General features: G+C 40.0%; 1 protein-coding gene across 1 annotated transcript; it reads right to left on the bottom strand.

Annotated features, from left to right (window-relative positions):
- Window positions 1–25,506, bottom strand: gabra1 (gamma-aminobutyric acid type A receptor subunit alpha1). Its single transcript, XM_046040705.1, has 10 exons — window positions 25,393–25,506; window positions 22,970–23,075; window positions 18,954–19,066; window positions 17,804–17,871; window positions 15,511–15,731; window positions 13,747–13,829; window positions 12,438–12,581; window positions 11,518–11,670; window positions 919–1,121; window positions 1–321 (listed from the first exon to the last, which is right to left on the bottom strand). The coding sequence occupies exons 2-10, from the start codon at window positions 23,047–23,049 to the stop codon at window positions 1–3; spliced, it is 1,386 nt and encodes a 461-aa protein (XP_045896661.1). The 5' UTR covers window positions 23,050–23,075; window positions 25,393–25,506.

Below are 25,506 nucleotides of genomic sequence, written 5' to 3'. Positions count from 1 at the left end.
TTAGTGTGGATTCATCCCCTGCAATTTGGGCTTCTTATTCAAGTAGGTTGCCCAGTAGACCAAGTTAAAGGTTCCAAAGAGCAGAGGGAAGGCTATTCTGGCAATCCTGTCTATCTTGCTCACACTGTTAAAGGTCTTCTTGGCCTCTGGAGGCTTGGGCTTTGGCTCCTCCTTGGGCTCAGTTGGGGGTGGTGGGGCGCTTTTGGCAATAGTGGCCAATCCAGGGTCCCTGGCAATATTGGGGGCGAAGGCTGTAGCAGTGGCAGCTGGGTAGGCTGTAGTGTTGTTCTTCTTGAGGAGGGACTCCTTCTTCTTCTTTTGCTGATTGTGTTTGTTGGGGAAAGCATTGGGAAAAGTAAAATGGACAGATGTCAGCCTGGTGAACATTCAGTTAAAATATGAACATTGAAAAATATTTATTTTCCACATCTACATATTTCCAAATAGATGCATTAAACTCAGCAGTCAATTAATATTGGGCTCTTTGATTTTGTTTTCAAAAACAGCTGGATATTACAGAGTACGGTGCTGCTAACAGCAGCATAAAGACAAGTGGAGCAGAAAGCACAAGATGAACACTAAACTATTAATGTTCATGTCATGTTACTTAAATAGCATTTTCTATGAGATGAACTGCAGACAAGTAAATGTTCCTGCCTGACCTTGCTCCCTCAGCGGATAACTGCCCTGGTGCAAAAATGAATGACTCTGATGACAGGTCCTTGCTTGTCTAAATACACTGATTTGCCCTCATTTTGCCAGGAGGCATTTTTTGACTGTTGTTTTGGTAAAAAGTGAAGAAATGGGGATAATGAATGCAGACATGTGCCATATCATCGCCTAACAACCCATTTTCTGTCAGTTTATCATCAAGGATCCCTCAGGAGTGCAAGTAATATAAAAAGGGGTTTCAAATACCTTCTCTGGCACCACACTTTTTCCATCCCAGGCGTAACCCCTCTTGGTGAAGTAGTTCACTGTGGCAAACTCAATGAGGGCCGAGAAGACAAAGGCATAGCAGACAGCGATAAACCAGTCCATAGCTGTGGCATAGGCCACTTTAGGGAGAGAGTTCCTGGCGCTGATACTGAGTGTGGTCATGGTCAGGACAGTGGTCACTCCTGCAGGGAGATAAACAGACAAGATGGATATGTGAAATCGGATCAAATCTCAGTTGCTACCATTACTCATTTGTGTAAAATCCGTGTCTGAAAAGAAAATATGTGAAGCATTTTGGTATTATAAATTATGTCAAATAGTAAGAAACACTACAATATAAGTTACTGGAAAAAAACACTGTAATTCATTTATTAAATCAGAAATTTCCAGCGCAGAAGTGCTGTGGCATGAAGGTGAATTTATTGATACGACATTGTGCAGGAACCGGTAAATTCTAAGGACTATCTGACAGAATGGTGCAATCTTAAGGTGCCATCATATATGGACTTTGTAGGGTATGTTTTCTTTTCTTAAATCAAATGAGCAAGCAGTTATTTCACATTAATCTATGTGAGCAGCTGATAAAGTCTTGTAGCTTGTTCTTTTAATAGACTAAGAAGGACAGAGATTTCCAGAGATGCAGCTGGAAGATGCAGTTGGCCTCCAACATACTGCAGCTGACTAATAGCAGGCAAAAGAGGCTCTCTCTCCAAATTTGAACTGCACACTAATACACAAGGAGTTACTGTAAAATGAATGAAAAAATCATAAATTAAAACAGTTGATGGATTTTTTTAACCAAGTCAAATACTGAGGGGTGCATATCAACCCTGGAGAACCAAATTGCTAAACTATAACATCAGACACCGAAAGCTGAGATGAGAGGGAGAGGAACTCAGATCATATATAATGATATGATGCAGTGCTCATCACAGAACAGGCTACTGCAGATGTTTACACACCAAATAACATCAGGCCAAGCAGCAAACAATCCACCAATGCAGCCTGGGCAATCATGAAAGGAGCTGAACAGCTGGCTTATACAGGCATTAGAAAACATGTAGAGAGGATCCTCCCACACATGTGGAGAGAGATGTTTACGTAAAAACACACATGCACACGATACCCCAACATACACACTTTCATGTACAAAAATGCACTACCATCCACTTCTTAAAAGCCTCTGTATTTTAAACTTAAAAAAAATGAATCTTGTCTGAAAAGCTTTTGAGAAAACTTCTGCACCTTTGAAATATATAATTTGTTTTCATGACTTTTCATCACTACACAAAAAAACAATCAAAATAAAACATGTGTTATCCAGACAAACAAACTCAAACTAATACTATGGAAAGTCAAAGAAAATATTCTTTTGATAAAAATTTAAGAAAAATTAAGCCACCCTTTAGCGGGTACCTACCTACCACTGTGAAGAATAGTCATCAGTATTCACAAAGAATAGTCAGAGACTTGTTTAACTATATGACTGGCAATGAGCTTATAGTTCTTCTTTTGCAACACAGCTAAGCATCTTTCAACCAGTACTGGTAAGGATCTATTTGTCATCACTATATCTTTGCCAGTGTAATTTCAAATTTTGATTTGTGATACTGGCCTGTAAAAAAAAAAAAAAGAAAAAAAAAATTAACTATAGCTGCCTTTGTGATTTACAGGTCATTATTCTTTACAAAGTTACAAATAAATGAGTGATAGTAAGTTCACAAGTTTCATGATGACATATGCCAAAGAAAGGGGACCTGCATTAGCAGTAAAGAATGACCCTATAATCTTCGCTCCACAAAATCACCAACCATAGCTTCAAAAATGACAGATTAATTAACTTCTTTCTTACACAGTCTAAATGAAACAAGTTTCATCAAGTTAGCAGTTGAATTACAATATATTTAACAGTGTTCCTGTTATTGTGTCAAGCACCTCCAAGCAGCAAAAGAAGTTATTACACGTGTCTTATAATGTTTCTGTTTCTTCTTCCTCCTCCTTGTTTTTGATGAAGTGTTAAGCGATGAATCACAGATTCCTCATCATCCCACTCTCTTTTCAAATGCTTTTGGCATTGCTGACTTGGTGCAGTGACATGAAGCATAAATGGTGATTATTATGTTCTCATTAGTCAGAGCCAAGATAAACGATTGGTCGTTAGCCACAACTGAATAAGACACCTCTGACGGATTTATGATGATGTAGATACACACACGGTGTGTGGTCATACATTTCTGATGTTCATTATGGCTCCAAAGGGAATAACAAATAATTAGGTCAAAGTATTCTGATTATTCTGATGTCATTTATTGTTGTAATTTGTTTCTGAGATTTTAATAGCATACAGGAATAATCAAGAGTAACACCTGCCTTATCATCACACATGCTATGCTTGAGCACAACTTGAACAAACAAAAAACAAATAATAGCTTTGCATGAAAGTGGCAATATTTAATCCCAATTTGATGTAAGGAAACATCTCAGGCGTCCACATTAGTGATGTACACAAAAATGGATAAAATGGAGAACAAAGGTATCCACATTTAAATACACTGAGATGTGAATTATGAAAGTAATTTTTATGATACAGTAAGTGTATTAATACAGTTATGTGCTGTAATTAAATCCACACATGACCACATCTGACCTGCACCCACTGCTAAGTAGGGCATTGAATGATTTGTTGATATATTGTTATGGGAATGCATGGCAGCAGGAGATATGAAAATATCAAGTGATGCATAGTCACGTATTCATACCAGATTTTCATACCCTTCTATCTCAACCCAGAATTTTGTTCATATGCAGCTTATTTGTATTAGCAAAATTTTAGCATTTTGGGGGACTACATGCTCCATTCTTTAGAAGCATTCATATTAAACTTAGCTGCAAATGTTCACTGACCACATTTGTCATTTGTTTTTCCTCCAGGAACAAAAAAAACAAAAACACACACAAAAACGTAGCAAAAACATAAAAAAAGGGAAATCACGTGGTGGACCTGATTTCATAGTTAAGCATTTTTGGTGCGGTTCACATTTATTTATTTTTCCCTAAAGTACCTGCTCAATTAAGCTTGACTGAGGAAGTAATGGTTATGTTAAGGCAACTCTAAACCCTTGCTCAGTGTTAGCAAATAACTGTAATGTTGGTTATGATAAATTACAAGTGAATGCTTAATTAACGCGATGAGGCTTTGCAAAATCCCCTCTCTGCAACTTTTCACTAAGCTTGCTGCTGCAAATTAGTTGCAAATGTAACTTCTATAATCAACACATCAAGGTGTCACAGCATATCAGGTGAGTGCCAGAACACCGGAGAACAGCAAGTGCAAAGTGATTTTTGCCAGCAGTCATGTGAACGTATGGCCTCAGCGGGCGATGGAGCACATAAGCGCAGCACCTCATATCCACTGCTTTTGTTCCGAGAGCTACTAAGTAGGTGAGATCAAGTGAAAATTAGCAACTAGATAACCCAAATATATGTGTGGGTGGAGAATGAAGGCCTACATGCATATCTAGCGATATGTAAGGTAAAGGAGTAGGAAGGGATCAAGGCAGGTAAGGGAAGGCGGATGGAGAGCTGGGTGGCACCAGAATGATTTCAATCTTTCAGGTATTTTGTTTGCCAGTAAATCAGTTAATTTTCTGGGGGCGGATGAAGGCAGCACCACTGGGTATTACACAAGTCCTCACAAAAGCACCCTGATGCTTGGAATCATATATACTTTACTGTGTTTGACAAGCTCTGTTGTCATGGAAACAAGTATCCCAACTCCTCCAGTGTCTTAATACCACGAGAGAAAAAGAAAAACAAAAGAAAAATAGAAAAGCATTTGGTGTTAAAATCTGTTTGTTAAATATAATTCGTGAATCATTAAGTCTTGGCTTGCTTTGTTGCTTGCACACACTGATGTGTTTGAGGCTTGCAAGTGTGTCTTTGTTTCTATGGTCTACATGTATGCATGTGTGTGTGTCATTGTGCTAATGAGGTGGACAGATATGCGTTTCGCACCTCCTGTTTAGTGATAGGTCTACTAAGGAATAATTTAGAACACTAGTAAGTTGATTCATTAGAACGTGACTCCAGAGCTGGTTTTAAATGACTCCATTTGACATGTTGTAACTAATAGACTTAAGGCTTTGAAGGCTGTTAATGAACAAAGTCGCTGATCTGGAAAGTTCTAACTGGATTAATAGTGGTGTAACTCAATTCTTGAGAGTCCCTTCCACTCAATTTAGCTCAGTGTGCCCAAGCAGTGACACTTGATTTATATGATACATATCTTCTAACAAGTTTTTTTGCATCTGTTTGCATACTCACTCTCAAACACTCACACACACACAAACACACACACACGCACACAGGAAAAATGTCAACATATAGAGAAAGATGGTGCGAGAAAGCAAAATTGGGGAAACTAAATTAGAGATTTAAGGTGATGAATGACAAGATGAGGCAAGGTGGGAAGACTATCACTTCTCCCGCAGGCAAGGAAAAGTTTAAAATGACTACATGCAGGCAAGTGGTCCAAATGTGAATTTTTGAAATGTTGGGCAGATAATGTCCACTTGGTTAATAGGTTTCTGACAGAACAAGTTAAAGCTTATAGAATTTTGATTTAATGTCTATCAGAGTAATCAGTCTGACAGACTTTCAGTGCTCGACTGCCTGTAAGATGCTGCAGATTAGAAAATGAATTGCTCTAGGCATGGCTAAAAATAAATTAATAGGCTATTTGAGCTCAACTTTCTTTGCCCCTTAAGGTCAAACTATTTTTCAGTATAAGGTGCAAAGTTATTGTTTATTGTTTATTATTATTAATCTTGGTGAAAATTTATTGTTTGCTCTGTTGGTTCCAACTTTACCACTTGATTGACAACCCTTGAATGACAGGTTCGAGCTAATCTGACCAATCTCAAGTCAGTGAGTAAAATGTACTGCTCAGCCATTGAATCACAGCCAAGCTACAGAGCTCAAATCTCTGTGGGGGAGAGTGAGCCTTCAGGAAAATCTCTCTCTCTCTCTCTCTCTCATGCTCCCTCGTCCCAAGCAGAAAATTGCCTCGAACAATGTTTTGACTTAGTAGGCAGCCAATCAAACATGACAATCAAAATATGGGACAGGGTCGTTATGAAGTGGGCTGCCTTCTCACTCAAAGAATACATAGTCATTTATGTGTGACTTAAATTCTGTATCCTGGTCCAGGTGCTAAACAGGGCCCTTGCTATAAAGTTGCTTTACAAACTGCTAATTGGCACATAAATCTTCACCTGAACAAGGACTTCCGTCACACATTTGCAAAGATGCTAATACTGTTTTATGCTTAAGCCTTTCCGTAAGGTTTTAGCCTCTAGTGAAACTGGTTTTCTTTCCTGCATCAACCATATCTCTGATCTGTTTCTGCACTGTGTTCACTTGCACTGCATTTATTTTTTCATTCAAGGAAATGTGACATGCTTTCACTACACGTAATAGGGAGGACATGAGGGTGGAAGGTTAGGTGTACGGCCACAGGACGATGACATAAGAAAAAAACACTTGGTTGAGGTTAGGGATTGATATTGAAGAGATATTGAAATGTTGAATGTCAATAAGTCCCATCTTGAGCTTCAAGCCAACGTTGACTTTATTAGTGTTTAACCATGACCACAGTTTTTCCCTATGCCAAACCTTAACCAAGTGCTTTTAGCTGCATAAACGTAATAAAAACATTAATCAGTTGTCAGTTCGTAGTTTACATTGTAGTTAGATTAAATTAACTATGGTACAGCATTTTGTAGTTATATTCCCTATGAACATTGTGGCAATGAACAGTTCGAGATCAATATAAATGTTTCCTCATTGTGTTGAAAATAAAAGTCTAGATTTCGAAAAAAAAAAAAATGCTGATGTTAATAAGTTGTATTTACAAACTAATTTTTAAACAACAGGGTTGTGTGTAATGTTTGCTCTTATGGGAACATGCTGTTGATCAGTTGGATCTACTAATAAATTAGTGAGGGTGCCACAGTTGTATAACTTATAAAGGCTGTTGATGAATGAACATGATTGTTGTAAAGGAGTTGTCAAACAACTTTTTATATTCCTCAGCCATTCCCAGGAGTGAAGCTGTCTTTGTTGGATGTCTATCAACATCTCCACTAAGCTGCAGCTACTCATTTATTCATGCCCTATCTATAACTGAGGCCTCAGGGGGATCTGACTCAGAAACACATTAAATTCAGCATCACTACGTCACCTCTGATTTACATAAATAAAGAAATAAATTGACATGTTGATTGGCGGGTGAGTTAAATGACTGTGCCAGCTCCACAGCTGTGGGAACTGTGCCAAACACACACGCACACGCACACACACACACACAAAGACACACATACATGTACAGTACATAGCAGAATACAATGTTGTCAGCTAGAATTTATAAGCTCTCACAGGCACACAACCAGCATGTGCACATATAGCAAAGAAACACATGCATTGACTAAAACTACAATGCACACACACAAACACACAAGGAGTTATACCTTAATGAGCAGATACGTTAAACACCAACATGGGACAACCAGTAAATACCCAGCCAATCGCTCTTAAAGAGCGGAGAAGGAAGCAAGCTAATCTTATGAGCACTTCTGTCACTGACAGCTTAGAGACAGAGAGAGAGAGAGAGAGAGAGAGAGAGAGAGAGAGAGAGAGAGAGAGCACACCATATCAGCACGATCAGTGGCTGTTTCCTTTTGGTTTTCATTTGGACAGCAAATAAACAAAAACAGTTTTCCACTACACCGACCTAGCTCTAAACTAATCAGCCTCTTAATCGGCACAATGAAAAATAAGATAACTCTACCCACTGCTGTGTTTTTAAATTGCCTATTCATCTACAGGGCAGGCTTTAGGAGAAAAGATTTAGTGCAGAGGCTGGGTTTCATAGACACAATGTAATTTAAACAGTGTTTTCCATGCGGCATTTGTTCATGTTAATGGGGCTTCTGTGTCAGCTTTGGACATCTGTATTGGAAACATAAATCTCATCACATCTGTAGTAATAAGAGAACACATCTAGTATTACAGTAGTTATTTGTTTATTCCTGGTATCGGTGCAGCATTTGATAAATTATGATCCTTTTCTGAAATGTAAACAAAGAGAAATCAAGCTATGAATAGGTGTCTGCAGGAGGAAGGGCATTTGTGCAGTTTAGTTATTTCTCCTGCAGTAAAAATATTAAAAACACTGAATATTTCAGGTAGCCTATTATTTAGGTTTACATTTGCATATGATTTCCCACAATAAAGAGATACTGTATATAAACAATATAAAAGCTTCTGTGTAAAGACAGCTCAGTGTACTCTTTAACCCTAATAGCACTAGACATGTGCACTATGGTTTGATACACCACATAAATCTTTGACTTAGATGATAGCCAAAGGATTGAGATGGCAATGTAAGATCTTCATTGTCTACTATGTCTTTTTAATGTTCATTTAGAGTGATATTGACATTGTAACCTCTTTGAAGAACAGGCTCATTAATCTGCTGTCTCAGATGATGCATAGTAATCCCATGAATGGCCTGTCTAATATACTAGGATGCTGCACTGGTAAGTGTCTTCCTGAAAGCATGCACATGAGTTTATTTAACTATGTGTGTGTATGTGTGCGTCTGCACACGCGCATGTGTGCACATGCTGCATGCGTGTAATCTCATGACGCAGAACCAGTAATGATAGTATGAGGGACACACACATGCCCCAGATAGTTGTTTGAATCTAATCTAGGCCATCCTCATTTCCCCTCGACACGTGACAAGCACCGCAGGTAGCTAGCTAGCTGTGGCACACGCATTCACATATGAAAATGCTCACAGCTCACACAAACAGACACCAAAACCTTGCAGGAAGAGTAGAAAAACCTGCTGGTGCATGTATAATGTTTCTGTGAAAGCTCTTTAAGTAGTGGACCAAGGGAGACACTGACATCCATGAGAGAGAGAGAGAGAGAGAGAGAGAGAGAGAGAAGAAGAAGAAGAAGAAAGAGAAGAAGAAAGAGTATGAGGTGAGGTAACTCAAGGACATTCTGCTTGCTGCTGTGCTTTGCTGCTACAGAGCATGCTGCAGACTAGCAAGAGCTTTCCTTTTGGGCAGTATTATGTAAGACCTTAGTGTGACAGACAGACAGATACACACCACATACACACACACAGACACATACAAACACTCACGTACGCATGCCCAGACACACATGGGCCAATCAGTGCATGCACGCAAACACACACACACACACTGACACTGACGAACACTTACATCACACATACGCAAGCACAAGCGCACACACACACACTTGTAGACATATTCAGAGCACGTAAATCCAAATTCACACTGAGCCTTGTGCTTGAAATTCTACTGCAGCCAGCCACACCTGATTATAGCTCTTGTTCACCTCATTGGTGCAGAGACAGAATAGAATAGAATAGAAATATTCAACAATGAAGTTTGGACTCAATACATATTAGTTCAATCAGTCCTTTAAACATTTAATATCCTTTAAAGAAATAGTTTGACATTTGGCAACGCTTAGTAGCTTTCTTGCAGAGAATTAGACGAACTTGGTACCACTACAGCATCACTATGAGGTTGCCAGGCAACCAGCAGAAACACCAGGAGGTCACTGCTTTTAGCCAAGAAATTGTTACAACATGTCGTCCTTTTTTTCCATTTCGGTTTGTGTCCAGATTATACAAACAATATGTAAATTTGTGACCTTCAGAGGTATTCTTTAATTGACAGAGTCAAAGTCAAAGTCTAGCCTTTGCCCCCTGCTTCTAGGATATTTTCTATGCTAGGCTAATCACCTTCTGTTTCCAGTGCTCATTTAACTCTCACCAAAAAAGCAAAAACATTTCCCAAAATGTTGAACTATTCCTTTAAATAAATGATTTTTGTCCATATCAGAGAATCTTTCTCTAGTGATCACACTCTTTGCTTTACTTTGTTAATCATACAGCCATAAAACTCAGTTGAAATGCTGCTTTATCATGAGGCAATTGGTCGAGGACCCCATCCTGTTTTTTTTTGGAAGCAGCCTTCCTCACACTGAGGTCTTGTCTTGTATTAAGATGTGGAAATATCTCTGCCAGGCATAAACCTGGAGGGGATCATGTGTTTTGGTTGTGTGTGTGTCTGTCTGCGGCTAACCTTGCATACTACTGGACCCTGCCGAGTATTTTTTAGATAAATAGAGCCCATTTATGTCATTGTATATTGCACTCTATGACATTCATGCTTAAAATGACACTCCGTCTTGGCACAATGCAAGTCAGTAAAGACTAAATGCCGTGAAATGACACACAAACAGCAAAAAAAAAAGATTTAACTTGACATTGGCCTGTTATTCATTGGCCATTTGGTGATACCAAGCTTGGCAGACATCTGCATTGTACTTAGTGCACTCTTCTAGTTGGAAGCGGCACGTAATCACTCCTAACTGGTGAAATACTCATATTTTAAAATTTGTCGCTGCAGGTATCCCTCTTACATCATTTCTCAACGTGCAGGGTCAAATTTGCAATAAAAATGCTACGTCCGATCAAGTTAGCAATAAAATGCAACCTTGTGTTAGACTTTCAAAACAAAGCTTGATTGGATAACGTAACACACTTTGATTGGATTTAAGCACAAAAACTACTTGGTTAGATTTAGCAAATATTGTAAGTTACATTACGAACCCGACGTAACTTAAGTACATTGCGTAAGTCCACTTAGGTTTGTTACTTAAAAAATGAACAGCGGCCTAATGGGTTAAAATCCTCTGTTTGTTTGTCCCGTCCATCCACACCACCTCATACACATGTGGACTTTCTCGTTCTTTATACTTCGTCACCTGACAGTGATGGCAGGCGCATCCATAAATAACGCCAGGGAGGTACCAATAGCATCATATTTTGAAGCGGAGGGCCACTGACCAAACTGCAGTATTTGACAACTTGGGAGTGAGACCTGGTTGGTAGAAAAAACTGACAGCAAAAACATTTTTTTCAGTCTTGGTGCAAAGAAATAAAGTTGCACTCCAGGGTCATTGATCGTTTTATGTGGAAAAGCTGTGTGTCTCACAGTTGCTTCTATTCAGTCCAAAGCCAAATGGCAGAAGTATTCCATTTTAAAATTACAGTCAATAATCTTTTGATCCTAAATCCAAATACGTTTTACAAAAATGGAAGTAAAAGTAAAGGTAGTGAGTTCTAAGGTAAACCTTTCAAACAATGTCATGTATTGCTGATACAATAAATACCTGCACCAATGATAATTATTTAATAATGGTTAACACATAATTTTTATGTAACACTTCTTAACATTATACAACTTTATCATTGGCTATTTTATTCCATTTTTAAAAATATTATTGCGTATTATGTATTTTTCCCATTAAGTACATTTTATCACATCTTTAAGCAGCCCTGTGGTTTAGTGGCTTGCTTAACAGCAGTGCCACATTGATTTTCCGAGAACTGATTTCAAACCTTCTGGTGATGGGCTCATTTTTGTACCCACAGATGTTTAGAAGAGAGCAGAGCCAACAACTCACCAAAGACAGTCCTGGCAGGTACGGACTCTCTGTTGAGCCAGAAAGACACTTGGGAGAGGATGACTGTCATGATACAGGGTAGATATGTCTGAATGACAAAGTAACCAATTTTCCTTTTCAGGTGGAAGTGGGTTGTCATCACAACATACTCTCCTGTGGTCAGCAGACAAAAGACATGTAAAGGTCAGAAAGAATGCCCAGATAAACATTATACTTTACTTTGAAAATATAAATTTATGGCATCTATTGCACCCTTCACTATATGTATCCAATGTGGGTTTTCTATTGACACAGTTATAGGTGTCATTTGTCAACAAACTTAATACACAGGCGCAATCCATTTCATTAGTGCATTCGAACCCAGTCGCAGAAAGAATACAAGAGTCACAGGAACAGCACTGGGGTTTAACAATTTGTTGATTTTGAGGTTTTCCAGACACATAAATAACTGGAACAGATAAAAATAGAGTGCATTTTTAGATATTATCAACATAGCTTATTCAGTGAAGCTTGGTAGATACAGTCACTTGGGGGCTTGTTGCTATTAAAGCAAAGCGTGGCTTGGGGGATAGGACTGTCTTAAGCATTACGTTCTGCCTGCAGCTAGCGTCACTGCAAACAGGTCACCCATTTTATACTGTCACTAATTTTTGCCTGTATCAATGGAGGAAAGAGGATGTGGAAAAAAGACTAAAGATGGCCAGTAGGGAAATTATGAATCTGGGACATGGCCTGTCATACCTAAAGTGACAACCTGATGTCAATGGAAGATGCAAAATTTGCAGATTTTTAGAGAGCGATGAAAACGACTAACTGTAACTGTAGATGTATTAAGCTTGAATCTTTTCTCAGCAGAATATTTCTGTTTTTCATGGTAAACTGTATAATTAAGAGCACATTGAAACCTAACTGAAACCTACCTGTGCTGGACTGCACCACACCAGAATCCACACTCTGCCCCATAAGATCGTACTGGTTTAATCTGGACCCATCCTCTGCAACCACCACAGACTGGGCAGCCCCTCTGGTCCACACATACACCACCTCTGCTCGAGTGTAGGCATCTGGCAAGGAAGAACAGAGTGAAAACGTCATAAATTATTTTGCTGCTGCTCGTCTGTCATCACATGTTGCCTTGCAGGTTATATTTTTGGAGCTGCTAGGGATGCCAGGTGGAGAAAAAAAAAGAGGAATCTCAAATGAGGTCTCCCACTGAAATCCTTGTTTTACCTCATCTTGTCTAGTCTGCTCTTATCTCACTTCTTCCTGTCTTGTCTCATTTGTTTATTAAGCATAATTATCCTGTAACCTCATCTCCACTATTTTATCTGATTTTTTTTTACTATCTAAGCTACATCCTGTCTCGTATTTTGTAATCGCTTCTTAAACATTTTATCACGTGATGTGATGTTGTGTCACATCGTGTCATGTCACGTCATTTCATCCCTCAACTTATAAGAAAACAAACAAACAACATCCCAACAGGACATCATGTCCATAAAACAGCTAAGTCAGTCTTTTCTTTCCTCCGGCCACCCAACCTGTCAAAGCTGCAGTGTGGCTCGGCCACTGCAGAGGAAAGGATGGCTTGACTGCAGACTGCAGCATACGGAAGAGAGCTCATCACTGAAATATTTAGGGAGTGAGTTCAATTTAAAGGGGGCTGAGGCTCTGTCCTCTCACTCACGCTGTACAGCTGTCTCAAGAATGGCAAGGAAACAGTGCGATGTTCACTTCTCTATCTGTTTCAATTTTGCTGTATTTTTCTTTCTTTCTCCCCCCTATATTATTCTCCCCTGTTGTTTTTCTCTCATTCACTATATTTGTCACCATCCTCCATCAGTCTATCTCTTGTTATGTCTTCTCAAGGATGATGCAGGGTGGGGGTAGCTGTCAGCGGTGAGCAGCTGGCATTAAGCTGTGGATATATTACAGAGTGCTGCCTTGGATAAACACAGGTCTGTGCGCTGTACGCCTTCCAGGGTCTTGCAGGGTCTTGCAGGGCCTAACAGGGTTGAATAGGGGGACCAGAGGGGCCTTGGCGGACAGTTCCTCTGGGACAACAGCTGTTACCACACTGTCATCCCTTATCAGGGACTGGTGCCGTGGTCGTGCTTCCAGTTGGAAGTTGATACTGTGTCAGAGAGGCATGTGTGAATTTGTGCGGTGTGTTCATGTAATTTTACGTCCATGTATGTAAGGTTGTGTGTGAGCACAGAGGCCACTTACAGCTGCCAAACTTCAGTGGGCATGCATGGGCATCCATAGGGAAGTCTTCCAGGTGCATGGGGCATTCTGCTCTCACTGTAAGCCTAGAGAGATTCATACAGACATGACATGTAGAGAATTAGAAATAAATATTAGCAAAGCAAGTAAAGAAAAGCAAAGCATGTTCCAAAGCCAGGTAAAAAGGCAGCATGGTGACAGTGCTGGTGGAGGTGTGAGGAAGAGGACAGGAAGAATTAAAGCACAAGAATGACATTTCAGTACAGTGAGGCACCGGGAACATGTGGTGTGCAGTTTCTTCCACCAGTCTTTCAGCACCAAAAACTGTCAAACTGCAGCTACTTTTCCCCAAACAACAGAAACGCTCCAGTTCTCTGAGCTGTAGGTTTCTATTTCCTGACAGCTTGGTGAAAAACAGCATGTCAGGCCACCCGTGACACACTAATCTCCCATCCATCCCTCATCTCGCTCATCTGTGACAGCAATATGGGCTCCGCCTCTACCCACTTCCCCCAGCTAGTAAACATGCTAAAACAAATGTTTTATGACTCTTGCCTTAGACATCTCAAATTAGCATCGCTCTATGGTGTGCAACAAGGTTTGTATTGTCTTTAAGGCTTTTATTTAGCCTGCATCTGATGAGGTGCCATGTGTGGTTCTAAACTCAGCTCAGCTGGTCATACACCTGATCTTCCTGCTCGCAACTGTCAAGTAGCATCTCCAAAGTGATAAATCATGACAAGATAAAACTATTTTATTTTTCCTGGTGAACACCACAATAGGAAAATGACAAATCGTGATGATAATGTATGTGGCACCCAGAACATATAAATCTCTCACCATAATCTCTAAAGAACAACAAATAAAAAACATAAAAAAGATATAGAAATAGAAATTTAGTGGCGCAGTGACTCATCTTGAACCACATGAACAAGACTATAAAGTGGAGTATAATGAGCATTCACAATTAAACACGGTAGAATCAATGCACCTCAGAAAAGTTACCCAGAAAGTGTGTCATTTCAATATATTAAAAGACAATGATGATTATTTTCTATTTTATTCCGTTTGACAACAACATTCTTCACCAAAACCAAGACCAAAACAAAAATCAAGTATTGTCAGTGTAGCTAAAGCCTGATCTAGCTTATTCTTCTAAGTCACAGATCTCCATCATTTCTATCCAAAAACTACTAAAAACATATTAGTAAAGCACACTGTTGGACTTGGTGACATGTTCCTTCATTACCATGAACATGGACGCTGTAATTTATCATGAGTTAATCCCACATACACTTTTCAGGTGCCATAATGCTTACAAGTGCACCAAATGTGTATTAATCCATAGCTGAAAATGCTCCCCAACAGTTGCACTATTTACTGCTAAATGTCAAATGGTGCAAAAGAGAGCGTAGGAAAGTCAGAAAGTGTTGAGAGACAGGCTAACACGTCGGTTTTGGTTGTTTGATGGGATTTGCTGGAAAATATGGAATAAGGCCACCATTATCCTTTGAGCTGAAATCACTGAAACTGTCGCCAGCCATGTTTTCATGATTTATTAACAGTGTGTTCATAAAATCACATCAATCACCCTCGTTTCAGTGTAGATAATATAGATTAGGTGTGCTCTAATCCCTCCTTTCTCTTCAGCACATGGAATGTGCACTGACAAAGTCTCTGCTTTTTCTGCAAGAGCAATAACATTTTATTCTCTGGCTCCTTCTAAAATGCTTTATTGTAGCAGTGTAGTAGAGCATTTCAGCCTACCTCATGGTATACAGCAGCGTGCCTTCCTCTGTAATCCGCAGCAGCTTGTTTGGCATGGTCATGTTGTGGGCCACCGACTTCTTGCCATTGTGAAAGAAGGTATCGGGAGTCCAGATCTTGCTGGCCATCAGGTTGTTGAGACGCAGTACCGCCATGGGGCCTTTGAACTTTAACCTTTCATCCTTCCAGCTCTGTCTGAAGAAGACATCAATGGTGTACTCCTACAGGTGGTTGGTGAGAGGTACAGAAAAATAGAAGTCAACAAAGAAGGAGAAAAAAACTCCACCTTGTAGCTGTTAACTTTCTATCTCCACTTACTACAGCTGGCTTGGGAAAGAAGATGAGTAATCCAACCTTATATTTCCTTTTTACACCTTTTAATGTTCTCACTTTTTTTCTTTTCTCTTCTTCATGTCACTTTGACTTTCTTATGGTAGCCTTTGCCTAGATTCCCTGCTGGTACCTTTCTCTTCATGTTGTAGGCTTTGGCAAACATAGGGAGGATCTAGTGGAGTGAAGTGCATGGGTTTCTGGCCACTATCTTTTCTAAAAGAATTCCTCCAATTGTTTTAGTAATTGTTCCCTATGTCACATAGTAATATGGGTGGTTGCTTTTCTTTTTTCTTTCAATTTATTATTTACATAATTATGGTCTGGTCAGTTTAATACATATTATGCAAATGGACGGATGATCTGGTATTGTGTTGTAGGGTAAGTGCCCAAAATGATCTTTGTTAGCATTTATTTTTGGGGAAACTTCTTTGCTCAGTAATCTAAATTACACTGGACACAAAAATGAAGCACTGGACACAAAATTAGGGAGGAAATTTCAATTTGAAGACACCTATTGACTGTAGCTCAGAGCAGATTTTAATGGTTCCATGTGACTGTCCAGCAGAGTAAAGGGAACCTCGAAAAATTACAGTGCTGCCTGTTTTTTCCTCCCCTCCCCATTCCACTTGGCCCGCATAAGATAATTAGTTTAAGTTGAAACAGGGCTTCAAGGTAATAGAGGAGGATAGGGAAAGGCTGGAGATGGAGAAAATGTTCTTCAGCTTCCTTCTGGCCTTAACACAGCAGAAAAATAGTTTTGGCCCGCATGTCACACAGTGCAATTAAAAGAAATTATGTCAAATAGAGTACGCACACTTCACATGCATATAACAGGAGCATTTTTTTTCAAGTGTTAATGGAGAGGCAGTGAGACATTTGGATGAGATTAATTGGTTTCCGGTGCACTGAGCCAAGATCAGATGTTCATGTATGAACAGCCCACGGCTTTCTTTTAGGGAGCATATTGAAGAAGACTAAGGAAATCATAAAAGATGATGATTCATATTTTATGTTGCATTTTAAAGCCGGGGTGGGCATCGTTGGAGAAGTAGCAAGAGATAACTACATCTTGAAAGTATCCAACTGAAAAAATACCACCCCTTCTTTCTTTCAGTCCTCCTTCCAAAGCCACTCCCCCAAAACACATTTTCATGCGCAGTGAGTGCACAGGCAGAGTGCATGGAGGTAGGTAGGTACGCAGGTAGGTAGGCAGGAAGGTAGGCCAGCCAATCATTTTATTCAGACCGAATTGTGTCAGCGCATTTGATTTATTGATTGCTGACGTGAAGAAAACTTCAACAAATATAACAAAAACTGCTTCTGAAATAAACAAAAACAAAATTTGACAACAGCTTGATCATCCAAATCATGGCAACACATGACACATTTTCTGCAATTTAACCAAATTTCAGGAGCGAAAGAGAGAGCAGCGCCTTAATCTGATACTTCTAAGCAGCTATGATGTATTTGTTACAGTACTAGTCAAATACTGTCTGATGACTTTTTGTTACACTAAGGTCCTTGATCCTCAATATTTTCAAATTTCTTAGCTCTCCATAAAGACAGATGAGCTCATGGATAGTTCTGAAATATAAATACTTCTTCTACAAGCTAAGCAAATGGAATATTTGAGTCTATTTTCAATAATTTAAAATAAATCAATACAGTTTGGGATCAGAGTAATAATATAAAACAGGATAAAAGTCACATGCAGTTATATTTATGAGTAGGGGTGGCATTTGTGTAAAGTGGGATTACGAACCATGCACCAGAAAATACATTTCACACATGTGACAGTTTTATTAACACATCAGGAGCTAATGGAATGAATCAGCAAATTAGTAATTATTCTACAGCTTAGAGACCATTGCGTCCAGAGAGGTTAGAAAAGAGGGGTGTGGATGATAGGACGGGGACAAGGGGAAGCTGGTGACATTTACAGAGGCGAAAAGAGTCTTACCATGTCATGGTCCGAAACTGGCCCAATACTAGTCACGAAAATGTCAGTCTTGACTTCAGTTACACGCTCTGTTGAAGCAGGAAATTGCCAGAGTGAGTGACTATCAGTGGCATTCATTAGCTTCTAACTACCTGTTAATACAAGACCACCTGCCTATAGCCCCTGATCCATTCAATCTATTCAACATTATTTTTAATAGTAACACACTTTCACACACACACACATACACACACACTTTAACACACACACACACACACACACATATGGGAAAGAAAACACCACCAGAAAAATGCCCATTTTGGATGTCGATAACCATTTCTGCTGGTATTGGTTTAAGTGTCAGGTCCATTAGCCGGACAGTGGTTCAATCTCTTAATAAATTTGTGCATTGTTGTGTTACTGAAAATATGCACTCTGGTCCCATGATACTGATCCAGTGGGGATTCATTTAGAGGTGGTGGCGGAAGCGATGTGTGTGGGTGTGTCTGTGTGTGTGTGTGTTCATTGTGATTCTGAAACTGAAATATGACAGCATGATTTATGAATGATACCCATTATAATCCATAATTTCTTCCCCTCAGCTGCTGAACTTCTAGCAGGCCTGGTTTTATTCGCCTGTCTGTTAGATGCCTGCTGCATCACACTGTGCGATCCTCAGTGTCCTTCACACCCCAATTCTCATATTATTTCTCCCTCTTTTCTCTTTTACTTTCTGTTTCATTCCTTTTCTCTGTTTCTCTCATTTTCCAGTTCTGGATTTGTCTCTGAGTCTCCCTGCCATTTTGTTTCTCTCTCTAACAATGGACAGTTGACAATAGAGTGAAGAGGAGCCCACATAATAAAATGACATCCACTGTGTTATATTAGAAGTGCTGGCATTATGACAATTCATTGTTTCACAAAAGCAGCAGGTGGCGAATTACTCTCCAATTCTTTTCTTTTTTTTTTATCACACACAATCTGACACAGAAAACAAACCCACTTCCATAGGATTTAGTCACATGGCTATTTCTATGTGTAGTCATGTGGAAAGTAAGCTATTTGTTGGAGTCTTTTGGATGCCATTTGCATATTTGCAAAAAATAAAATACAATGATTCAAACAGTTACCATAAGGGAGAAAATACATTCAATGACTTGGGCTTACTGACCTCCCAGTCCTGGCCTGAGGCGATTGTCATAGCCATCCAGAAGGCTGTCTAAGATCTTGGTGAACACTGTAGTGTTATCTTTCTGTTCATCTGTCATGCCGTTCTGCCCAGAGCTGGCAAGAAAAGAAGAAGATTTAAAGTCATCACAGCTAGATTCCAAAACCACAGTAAAAACAAACTCTGAATATGAATCATATATCAAAAACAAAAAAAGGGATCTTTGCTCTAGTTAGTAAGACAGCTCTGTTGAAGTACATGAGCAGCACAGAATGCATCATGAATCACATTGTAAAAAATTGGAAAGTGAAAATAAAGACAGAAAACTGTGAGGTTTTTGATCATATTGATGTGAGATGAATGAGCAATTAATTATTGTTCAGAGGTGGGCAGGACAGGAAAATCTCCCAATTATCCCTTTAGAAAAGCTGTATATCAAGAAAGACATGGCTACAAGTGTTAAAGTTTTCATCAGCGGGATGTAAAACTGGGCAGGCAGAGCGCACATGTGCACATACACCCACACATAGGCACAATCTCACTGAGAGAGAATCGAGAAATCATAATACATTATTTATACCTTAATATGGTCTTTTAGACCACAAAGCCCTTGCTGAATGTGCTCTTTGAACAACATGAAACAAAATGCTTAGAGCAATGCCGAAAACAGCCATAATCAGTAATTGTGAGAGTAGAGTTTGCAGCATCTCCAAGCATAAATATTTCAACACATCCATAATCAGGAATAGCAGCCCCAAATTACATTTCGTATCATAAACAGAAGAATGCGACAGGAGTATTTGGGTGAATGTGTGTGTTTGCATACCTGAATCAATGTATGTAGGCTTGGGGTGTGTACACAGATGCAAGCTTGTGTGCATATCATGCATATGTTTGCATGTGTATTTGTGCAGATAATAATCAGATGAAAGTCTTTAACAATGTATTGTACGCCTCTAAGTAATCATCCTCTCCCTCTTTTTATGCTAACAGCGTTTGGTTTGATTGCATGCTAAATAAAAAAGAGTGTTTGGAAACAAGCTCTGCTAGCTAAACAGCTCCAAGGAGAGGGAGAGGTCATCAAGATTAGTTAGCAGGGACCCGCAAAGCAGAGCGGTGTCTGGAGAAACATGTAAGAAAAGCTCAAACGAAAAGACAAAGAAGGAAGGAGGAAGGAGGAGGTAAAAAAAGAGGGAGGAGGAAAAAAGAGATAAAAGGTAGAAAAGTTGGAGAAAAGGTGAGGATACTGTACAGTGAAACTGGGGAGTGGACAGATCCCACCGCTTTGAATTCTAACAGCTAAACATTTTTCTCTCTAAATAAGGATGCGCCATCCGCGTCACACACGGATTTGTATAAAAAGGGTAATGTACATCTCCCTGCCACCAGTTTCCCTTAATTCACAAGCATCCCTCTATCTGCCAAAAAAAGAGAACTCTCTGAAAACCAAAGCCAGCATTAAAACTGTAGAAATTGTGATGAGCAATTTTGTTTTGTGTCGGTCTTGGAGGTAACAGCTTTGAAACACTCTAATCCAAAACAACAATTAATCTGTTTTGTTCAGGTCTGGGAAGCAAATTATGTATAAATACAGGAAGCATAAATTGCATCCCTGGGACGTCAGCTGAGGCTAAAATAAAACCTTCTCCCTTCTTAATATTCTTGCTTTCTACATTTATTTAGGCATTCTTAATTCACCAAATCAGAGCAACACACCAACAGTTTTTGGTCAGCCCCAGGGCTTACAGTTCTCTTATCATAGTCCCCTCCAACACAGAAAACAAGCCAGGACGTCCCTTAGCTCATTTAAGTTCACTAATACTTAAAAAACACGTTATCAGGGGAAATACAAGGAAATAATCCACCATTACAAGCTGTTAATAATCAGTGGAAATAATTTTTGACCTTCCATTTCTTGAATGATAGCCTGCTTAATTTTAGTCAAATTCGTTTCCTCAACCCACTATGGTTAGGGGACTTTAAAAAGAAAATATGTATAGACATTTTTTACAGTGTATATGGGAAACAGGGGTGGGGTGGGGGTTTGGGGTTGTATGTCAAGGATAGAAAAGAAAATGGAGAGAAAAGGGTGCTGTGGAAGAATACACATGTTTATCAGCCAGGGGCCACTACCTCATAAAACATTGTACACCATCCCCATCTACAGGTCATCTGAACAGCAACAGTGCCGTTCACACTCTGCTAATGTCTTTCTCTCACTCTCCCTTTCTCCATTTAACTGTATCTCTCTCTCTCTCTCTCTGTCTCTCGTCACTCAGATATCTAATTATGAGGCAATTTCTTTCGTTGGCAACATACTGTAGCAGAGTGCTAGGTCTTCCTGATTACCGTGTCTTGTTGAAATCCCCCAAGGTGTGTGTGTATGTGTGAGTGTGTGATTCCGTATTTGACTCCAAAAAGAGGACTGGATTATACAGTAAATCTTTGGGTGATAATTGCTTTGCAGTTTGCGGTGACAGTTCCTCAGTGAAGTAATCAGTCCTTTTACATTTTCACTAATGTGCTCGACATACAGCACATCAAACCCAGTAAATCAGGCCCTCCATTTACTAGTCAGTACATCTGAAACATAAGCTACAGCCGTGATTAGTCAGTTAGATCAAATCAGCGTGCAATAATTACGTATTGCAGTGCATTGTACGTTTAACATTGGAAACATTCCATCCGTGTCTTGCATGTGCCCAGGTTGTGTAAGTTGAAACATGTAATTGTAAGTGTATGGATGTGTGTCTTTGGGGTATAGCTGTTGTAACTGAGAGAGAAGTAAGCTGGACCATCTCAAGACATTGCCATTCAAGTCAACTTTGACAGTCATACTGAATTATTCAACCATGCAGAAAAGCCTGATCCCGTCAGTCTCTCCAGGATTCTCCAGAAGAACCATAATGGGATGATACCTCAAAAGATCCCATGCAGTTGATGCTGATGAATTGTACAACTACCTTGTGGTTTTAATTTGTAGCTCTGAATGTTTAACTGGTCTTCGTGATTTATTTACTGCAGTGTTGCAATGTCAAAGCTATCCACAGCAATCCAAAGAGTGGCGTCAGATTATTATGTTTTAAGGTATGCTACATGGCTGCCCATTATTTGAACCATGTGGGAATTAAGGCAGTCACAGTCAAATGACAGTGAATCTTATTGCTGCCATCTCTTATCTAATCATTCTCTCTCTTTCTCTCTGTGTTTGCCTGTCTCTGGTTAGGCGACATCCGACACCTCAGTGTTGACATTGGGAAGTGAGTCTGTACATTGGCCCTACTATCCCCACAGTCACTGTCAAAAACACATGTGCACAAATCTGTGCCAGATAACACAACGCAACACACATCATCTACAGTACACAGCCAAGGTTTTAAAAACTGAAAATATAGATGTTGGCCCACAAAGCTAGTAAAAAAAAGTGTAACACTATGGTAACAGCTCCTCTCTCTGGTTTGCTTCTTATTACTTCTATGCAATTGTATGCATGGAGGTGTCCTGTGGGGATGCCCCAGTTACAGCTACAGCAGATATACTATGTAAGGGTGTAACCCAATAAACCAAGCAATAGGCAGGAAGACAGAATATCAACTCAGCAGGTGTACCACCGGTAGTCCTTTTGGCTGGCTGACTGCCTGACTGGTTTATTAACATATTTACTATCCAGTTGACCACAAGCAATGAGATGAGCATTAAAAGGTGTTTGTCTTTTTCAACATAACTACATTCAATATTTTGCCCAGTGCAGTGTCGTCTTCACCGTTTGTCCCCAAAATGTCAGTATGCGCAATAACAATCCTCCAATAGTATCTCAGTCATGTAAACAATATTTAGACCTACAATAATGACCCTGCTGAGTGTTTGTCCCAAACTCTGCATAAGGCTCCAAAACCGTCATATGAACAGTGTGTATGATATTTGCAGATTATTTGCGGCTGTCATATATTCAAACGATCCAAATGCTCCAATGTAAAACACAGGCACATATTCATTCGTAAGTTAAAGTTTGTTCTTACCTTTTTCCACCCAGTACGCTCTTGGCAACAAGCAAGCAAGCCCACAGACACAGAAAGGCCGTCCTGCTCCGTCCACACATAGTTGCAATATGAGGACCTTTCACTGCTGGAGGTCAAAGAGAGAGAGAGAGAATGAAAATCATTACCAAGTCATATGAGGCAGTAGTCCACCATTAACTCCATGCATTTCATCACATTAAGTGTCCACAAACATGTAGATGTGCTAAAACAACAACATGCTGTGAGGCTGTGAGGGAGCCCTTGTTCCTATAGAGATGCTTTATGTGAGGTTTTTTGGTCCTGGTCCCTTAACATCTCTCACAGATTCACTGACAGCACATGAATCAAAGCAAATGGCCCTGCCACATACGTTGGGCCATCACATGCCACTTGACACACGCACCCCTCAAATATTTACATCATCGTTATCTGTCACACTGACAGAGACATATTCTGCACCCTTACTATGTGGGAGACCGAATTTAAATAAGTGCTCAGCATTTTAATGATCTGAAAGCCACCCAGTGTAAATACGACTTTCATACCTGACACTCAAGACACACGCATACGGCATGTATCTGTAGCGCATAATGATTAAGAAGAAATAACAAGGCAACACATAATCGACCACATAACACCCTGAATGAGCTTGTAGCACCTGTACACAGCCCCCTCTAATGCCCTACAATGTGAAACGCGGCGGTACCGCAATATCAAACCAAATCCCACTGAAATAAGAGCATTTGCTTCCTCCCCAATCATTAAGCTATGATGTCAGCCGGGTCATAAAGTATGTAAGCAATTAGCATGCGCTATAGTGCATGCAAAACACAATGTTCAGATACACGATCCATTTTTGAAGGCACAGTCGATGTGTCCACAACAGGAGCAATTACTTACTTATAGAAAAGACTAAACCAGCTTTCACCAAAGACCACAAAAATCTGCCACTGAAACACAGTCCACACAGAAGACAATACCCCTGCTACTTGCTTGTGATGTTCCAAGGTGCACTGTGAGCGGATAGGAGTCGGGGTACATACAATGCTCTGTTAAAAATGACATACAAATAAAATAAATCCTTTGGTTGACAAGGATTTGACAAAGCGGGGATGATGCAGATTAACGAATGGAGGAGAAAATCCCGCACAAGCACACTTTCTAAGTTATTCAGATGAAATGTCACCCTCTCGCCTACGATATGTGAATATAATCGAGCTGGATAGAAATGTTGCATGCAACTGGCATCCCTGCAAGGTTGGTCTAAATACATGCATGGCGATCCAATTCGTGCGTGGCGGAGTAATTAAGCAAATGTGCGTTGATGCTGGTTTATTCGGAGCGCTGTCCGCGGTGCTGAAACCAGGCTGCCTCCCGTGAAAAACATCAAACGGCTCTTGTTTGCCATAAAATACCCCTTAAACGGACACAATTTCGACGGCAAACTCCCCCCTTCTCCCCAATAAAACTCGCCTTCGATTCTAATGGGGTCCAGCAACACAAACCATCCCTTTCTAAATCCGAGCGTTACTCCCCTCTCGCCTTCTTCTGCCTCATAAAAAGGCGAGAAAAATGGAGAAAATCACTTACAGCAGATGAGTCGGGGTATATTCGGTGTCCGCTGGCTATATCCTCAAACTTTTGAGAATATCGTTTCTAGCCGGACTGAATGAGAAAAATCCTCTGTGATCTCAGATCTGACGAATTTTAGCTTGAGGCTGGAGAAGCGGCTGCTGACGATATGCGCAGGTCTCTCTCACTGTTCATTGGTGGTGCTGTAGTGAGTTGAACTATCTCAGTCTGTCAGCAACAACAAAAAAATGTTCCACTAAACTAACAAATTTGGCCTGTGTACCGAGATCTCTGTCCAAAATAGACGTTTTAGTTCATCAATCGTGCCTATAAATAAAGTGCACGGAGAACAGACTGTGTCCAAGCGCAGACCATTTAATTTTAGAATAGGCTGTACCAACCTAATATTAAAACTAGCCCGCCCATTTTATATGCAGCACAATTTAACTTCCACTGCTGTCGTCCTAATCTCTTTTCAGTGGCTGCTAAATAAAAATCCTCTTACATTTTCAACTGGGATCCCTTGTTTTTTCCCCATCGCGCTTTCTGTCTCGCTCCCTGACTCCTACGTGATGATTTCCAAGGAGATAAAATTGACGTCTATCAAAAGACCGTCTCGCCACCAGGACAGCTAGGGCATCGCATATGGACAAGAGCAACAGTCATAAAACGGTCAGCAAGTACTTACGATGAAGCCAGAAAAGAAAGAAATTAAACACGATTACACGGCTCGTATAAGCGCGCACACAAGCAGGGAAAGACACCTCCAAAATCTTAAGAAAATCGTGTTCCCTCGCCGCACTGATGAGGCGAGCCTCTCTTTGTAATAAAATCCCCTTCGAATCACTCACCTCTCCTAAAAGCCTGCGTTTCGCATCGAGACAACAGCACCGTGTCACTGTTTACAGCCAAATATTCTGCTGCTACAGCCGCGCCACTTAAGACTGAGCTCAGAACGGCGATGA

This window comes from Micropterus dolomieu, linkage group LG23 (assembly GCF_021292245.1).
Source record: "Micropterus dolomieu isolate WLL.071019.BEF.003 ecotype Adirondacks linkage group LG23, ASM2129224v1, whole genome shotgun sequence".
Lineage (NCBI taxonomy): Eukaryota > Metazoa > Chordata > Actinopteri > Centrarchiformes > Centrarchidae > Micropterus > Micropterus dolomieu.
The sequence above is the reverse complement of the archived record's forward strand: the minus strand, read 5'-3'. Positions and strand labels throughout refer to the sequence as shown.